At 38.5% G+C, this 5,841-nt stretch overlaps 1 protein-coding gene across 1 annotated transcript; it reads right to left on the bottom strand.

Annotated features, from left to right (window-relative positions):
* Window positions 1–251: 251 nt before the first annotated feature.
* lsm14b (LSM family member 14B) lies at window positions 252–5,641 on the bottom strand. The gene is made up of 8 exons (XM_051660448.1): window positions 5,521–5,641; window positions 4,316–4,479; window positions 2,947–3,082; window positions 2,693–2,878; window positions 1,618–1,704; window positions 1,361–1,522; window positions 962–1,100; window positions 252–889 (listed from the first exon to the last, which is right to left on the bottom strand). Exons 1-8 carry the CDS (start codon window positions 5,639–5,641, stop codon window positions 730–732), a joined length of 1,155 nt encoding a protein of 384 aa, XP_051516408.1. The 3' UTR covers window positions 252–729.
* Between the last annotated feature and the right edge of the window lie 200 nt (window positions 5,642–5,841).

The following is a 5,841-nucleotide window of genomic DNA, read 5'->3' as shown; positions in this document are numbered from 1 at the left end:
CATTGCAGTTTGTTCTAACAAACGTTCTCAATTAGCTCTAGGCTCAACCTTGTCATGATTGGTACTTTAAACAGTGATTTGAATCAAGACCACTTTCTTGACCTATACATGTCAAAGTCTTGTATGAGACACACCACAAGTAAATAGTCATTTCCTATGTTTATTAACTTTAAAGTAAAAGATCCCCTTACATAAAAAAAAAAAATCCTATTAATAAATTACACAGGAATGTGTTTGGGGATCACTTGCCATACACTAACATAGTCGGTCTGAATTTGTTTTTTGTATAGTGAAGTAATTCATTAAATAAAAGTGCCTTTTTTAAATGCAAAATCACTGAAGGCTTCTAAGGTGCATTTACATTTTTAGTGCAATCACAGTGTTCTTCAGTTACAAAAAAAAAAAAAAAAAAAACCCTTGCAACATCAAACGAAAGTAATGATCAGTTCAGTTCGCCTTTAAGGGGCTTGACCGCAGTAGAAAACCCATTTTAACAGCATGTGCCACTGAACATTTCAGGCACTGAAAATCAAATCTTTATATACAATTAGACTAATAACTTTTAGATCACACACTTAAACACTTTGACCACTATGCCATTCCTGAGGCATCATGGATCTGGATGAAAAGGCAACAAAAACAGCAAATTAATGAAAGCCATAGGCTCCAGAAAAAGTCCTCCAAATACAATAACTTTATTCCTTAATGTTTATGCACTCGCATCAGTTTTCACAGCCGTCCGCTCCCTGCTCTTTGAGGAAGATGCTGCACAGCCCCTCTGCCCCGTCGCCCTCGGTAACCACCCCGAAAGCCACGGCCCCTCAGATACCGGCCGGGCACCCCAAAGGTCTCCACATTAAGCTTTCTCTCCTCAGCCCATGTGGTGCGTCTGGAAAGACAAAATACACAGGAATGAAACTTTACTGTTTGGATGGAGCAGGGTGGGGGCTACAAGTTATACCTTGACTTGAGTTCTGAGGAGATATTATCAAAGAAGCATTTTGCTTTGTTGTAGAAGCATTTGGGGCCAAGTGGGTCCTCCTCAATGGTGCTCTCATTCTCTAGCTTCTGCTGCTCCTCACATCCCTCTTCCAGGATCTCTTTTGTGTCCGACAAGGTGGAGAAATACAAACATTAAGCACAGAAACATTGGGCCTTATTCATGAAAATCAAGTAAAACTAATTTGCCTCAATTTCTGATAAATTATTCTGCAAATTATTGCATTCAATTCAGCAGGAACAAGTTACACAAAATAGATGGCTTTACATGTAATTTACACAAATTTGTTCTGCTCAAGATTTAATGAATAAGGTCCATTACCAGTTACTGTAACATCATACACTCAAATGAGTAAATTACCTTGAATATTCAGCTGGTCTTGAATCTCCTTCTCAAGGTCATCTTTATTAAACTGAGCATTTGCCATTTCAAAATCAAAGTCAGATTCAAACTGCAGGGTGCTGGGCTTTGTATTGCCTACAAGGATTTGACCTCGACCACGATTCCTGGACCTTCTCGTACCTGTAAGGTGCGTCACACGTGGACAAGATGTTGGACGCATCCTTTATATACTAAACTATGGTTAGAGGCAATTAAAATAAAAAGCAGTCTCTCACCCTGTTTTCTCCTACTGGTTGGTGGCTTGTTCTCATCATTAGCTTGACTCTGTGCCTGCAAGACTTCTTGTTGCATAGTGGACCCATCTGTAGACAGACATGTTAATCTAGTCAATGAAATTACTCATGAAAATGTTTGACAAACATTTTAATTTGGTCAACAATAAGACTAGACTTAAAGGTGCATCATAATGATAAATACACTTAATTCAAACATACAAATGACAAATATTGCAAGATATTAATATTGCAAAAACAGAACAAACATCTAGAGAAATCTGTTTTTAGAAGCATCTAGAACAAACCGATTCATCTAATCTAATAAAGTAGTGTTGTGTATTTCCCTGCTTGAGCTGCATGAACCGAAAGAGCCGAACAAAATGACCTCAAAACATCTTTATTCATACATGATGTATCACTTCAAACATATGCAATATAACAACTTGCATCTGCCTAGACAATTAAATGAATGAACAGGTGACCTTGAACGTAGTTCAGTGCTAGTCAGAATGCTCTTGCCGTAAAAACGTGCTACTACACGACCCAATATCCTAAACTGGCTAAACAAGGAATGACAGTCTCTAAACATGAATACTTCAAGCAATAGCGAATACTTCAGTATAATCATTTTATGCCATTATCTCAGGACCCAAGGTCTTCATAACAAGGACAGTTGTATTTTGGATGTTTATATTTATTATTCTAGTTAAAAATGATACATTTTACTAAATTTAATATTGAAGGTTACTGTTACAGTTTGACAAATTGTTTTAGACCAAAATACAAAATGAGGAAATGTTGACTAAAATAGTTAAAGGACAGGACTTTATTTTATCGACTGGGAATTGATTAGATAGTAGAAAGCGGTCTCTAAATAACAGGTGGTTTGAAAATAAGAGGGCTTGGTTACATCTGCTAAAAAGTCATTTCAGAAATGTTATTACACTATGAAAGATTGCAAAGACTATTTTTTGATATTGAACAGATAAACAATCTTTTTCTACCTGCCAGTGTCTTGGTTCAGTAAAAGTGCAGCGTTGGTAACTTAAGTTTTCTTTATTAGATACAAACTCACTGCTGAAAGTAGCTCCTCCCTGGGACTGGGGTCCTCTGCCACCTCGCTGCAGTCGGCCTGCTTCTCTGCCTTGCTGCTGCGCTCCAGTCAAACCTTTTTTCTGGGCAGTTTTTTCTGCGGGTACCGTCTGAACGGCCTGTTCAACCATCTGGCCTCTCCTCACAGGAACACCATGCAGACCTGCTCCTAGAACAGATAGAGGACATCAAAACACATGCACTGTGACCATTATACACTTGTGGATGTTTGCTCACCCAGGCCCAGAGCTGCTGCATACTGCTGACTGAGGAGAGAGCTCGCAGCCAACTGACTGTATGAGGGCAACATGCTTCTGTAAGGACTGAAGCCACCCTGTGAGGCGTAGTGCATGGACGACGTCCCAACAGATGACTAATGAAAAAGAAATTTAGGTTAGGATGATAGGGGCATCTCCGATCAACTTTCAGAAAATCAGGAATGTCCCAACCAACATTTGGGCAATTTTACCACACAGAATACTTAAACTTTATACTTCATTTTTGTTTTAATTTTAACAACTATTAAAAGGTCTTTAGTATAATTATGGTGTCAACTGTCCTACCTCTTCTGAAGCAGCGCATAAACGGGGTTGTCACGTGGCACCTGTTAATTTTCCTCAGTGCTCGTTTGGAAGATTTTTTACAAATAATTTTATGGAGAATACACGGGTGGATTACATCCTACCCTTGAAATTAATACTTAAGCATACTTGGTGTATACATGTTTCCTGACTAAAGTAAAAAATGTTCCGAGTTTCGCATGCAGCCCAACGGAGAATTCTGCTTTTTGGCTGGTAAGCAACCTCTTGAAGACACCTAAAAAAAAAAACCTGTCAGGGGTGTAGGATTTTAAGATGCCAGTATAACTCCCAATAAAAAGGTTTTATTTTCACATTAAAGAACATCAGGTTAAATTGAAAAATTAGTCAAAATAAGTCATTTGTGATCAAGTCATTAGTTGTATGCCAAGCCTCAAACCCAATTTGTTCAGGAGGACTACTTTTTCAGATAAAGTAGGCTACATATGAATAAAGCAATGAGAAAATATTGTGGGAGTTGGAAAGCAGAAAGTGGTGGAAATGGTAAATGCGCCATTCTCCCCACAATTTGTTTATCTATGTTATTTTGCAAATTATCAAATTTACCCTATGCCTTTTAAGACTTCCATTTTGTTTAATGCTGGATAATACAGATCACAGGTCACTTTGTCCCTTAGGTATCATTTTCTAGAGGTAAATCTTCTCGAAAAAGATAACGTTTGATTTTGACCAATTAATATTTGGTTTACCACATCGCATACTGCAGTCACATTATCAAGTTTTATCGCATATCATATTTTTCCTCCAAACTGTGAAACCGCCCTAGTAGTCAGTTCTTAAATTTTCATTTAGAAATTTAAAAAATGATTTTGAAATGAAAGAAATTAGACTTGTCCTGTGAAGTAATGTTATTTTGCCTGCATTACCAGACTGAATTTCACATTTTCTTAATACAAAGATTTTTTTATAAATTATACTTGCTATACATCCCTACCAACTTTCAAACCAAACCTACAACCTTGTTTTGAGATGCGGTGGAAGCATTTAAGCAGAATATATGATACAACCTGAACAATGGCAGGGTCCTGAGGAAGACTATGGTGGATTTTCAGAGGCTCACAGACAGTGATGTCCTTGATGTCACTACCCCTGAAGATTATGTACTCAAATATTTCATCCCTCGGTGGTACAGGCCGATCTGTAGGACGACTCTCCGTTCCAAAAGACCTCACTGACATGGAAAAAATAACCACTTCAGAAAAGGGTGCATAATTTCTTGTCCATTTCAATCACATTTGACATTTCATAACATCTCAAGTATTCTATAAACAATTTAATCTCCATTGTGATTGGATCAGTCAGTGTGAGCCCACTTTGAACATTCTTCATAAAATCTATTCTATACATTTATAGAGGAGATAGATTTAAGCATTTTTAATAAGGGCCTTTAGCCCCTCAACGGGGGCTTTTTTTTTTTTTTTTTACCCCAAATACCATTCTGAAAGGATGGTATGTGTGAATAACTAAACCGTCCAGTAAGTTTCACTTACTGGACAGTTATTCACACACACACAAAAATAAATGTGATACTTTCAGGAGTTTCATTAGCTAAATAATGAATTTACTACATTTTAAAAATTGTGAAATCACATGACCTCAAAATCAAACTTTAGGCATTACACGCAATGATCTCATGGATCAGGAAGTTTTGCAGTGCATAGTGACAAACTGTGGTAGTTTATGCGGTTTAATGTTTTGGGAGAAAAATAAATCAAAGGAGTCTTTTACGCCACGGTGCCTTTAGGATACAGACTATCCTTTTGGATACAGACATAGCCTGGATATCAACCTGACAACGCGCATGCGCATTAGGTATTCAAGCCAGGAAAAGTGCATTTTGTTTTTTCGCAAAATGAGGTCAAGCACAATTTATGACTGCAATACAGCATGACTGGAAATAGCCACCCGAGAGCGATCCAAAGATAGCCGACAGTGGACTGACTTGCTAGAAAGACCTCGTCTCAGGCCACATCCACACGAATCAGTTTTCGTTTGAAAATTCCCTCGTTGTTTTCCGAAGTATGTGGTAATGGAGAGCGAAACGCTACGTGCTACGTTCTCGTTGGAGGAAAAACGCCGCTCTAGTGTGAATGAGGCATAAACGGTGTGAATGAGAGGCATAAACGTGTGAAAGGGGTCAAAAGCGCGTCAGAATATGTGAATCACACTAGTGGTTTCGGCCTGTGATTGCTGCCAAGGACATCACTCTCACCTTTCGCCAGGGCCACAGTGGAGTTGTCGGTGTCAATCGTGTATAATATTCCCTCATAGCGAATCTGAGCTTTAGAGATCAAACTGATCTTACTGCCGATGTAGGGCGTGCCGCTGCTCATCGTCTCAATATCTATTCAGACTACCTCAACTGGTCAAATACAGACCACAACCCCTGTTTAAACAAACACCAGCCACATGGAAAATACATTTATCCACCTTTAAAACATTACAAGGGTCATAGTGTGTCATTAGTGTGATTTATAGATGTGAGACTCGGCCCGCCCATCATTTGACTCGCTGCACCTGTCGCGCATTTTAA

Source organism: Myxocyprinus asiaticus, chromosome 28, assembly GCF_019703515.2.
Source record: "Myxocyprinus asiaticus isolate MX2 ecotype Aquarium Trade chromosome 28, UBuf_Myxa_2, whole genome shotgun sequence".
NCBI classification, from domain to species: Eukaryota; Metazoa; Chordata; class Actinopteri; order Cypriniformes; family Catostomidae; genus Myxocyprinus; species Myxocyprinus asiaticus.
Note: the sequence above shows the minus strand (reverse complement) of the source record. Positions and strands in the feature narration are given on the sequence as shown.

Excerpts from the sequence above, each read along its gene's own strand:
- lsm14b (XM_051660448.1), bottom strand. The coding sequence starts at position 5,641 with ATGAGCAGCGGCACGCCCTACATCGGCAGTAAGATCAGTTTGATCTCT. Across the intron at positions 3,083-4,315 it reads AGGACCCTGCCATTGTTCAG|TCATCTGTTGGGACGTCGTC; the intron begins GTTGTATCATAT and ends CTTTTTCATTAG. Across the intron at positions 2,879-2,946 it reads TGCAGCAGCTCTGGGCCTGG|GAGCAGGTCTGCATGGTGTT; the intron begins GTGAGCAAACAT and ends TATCTGTTCTAG.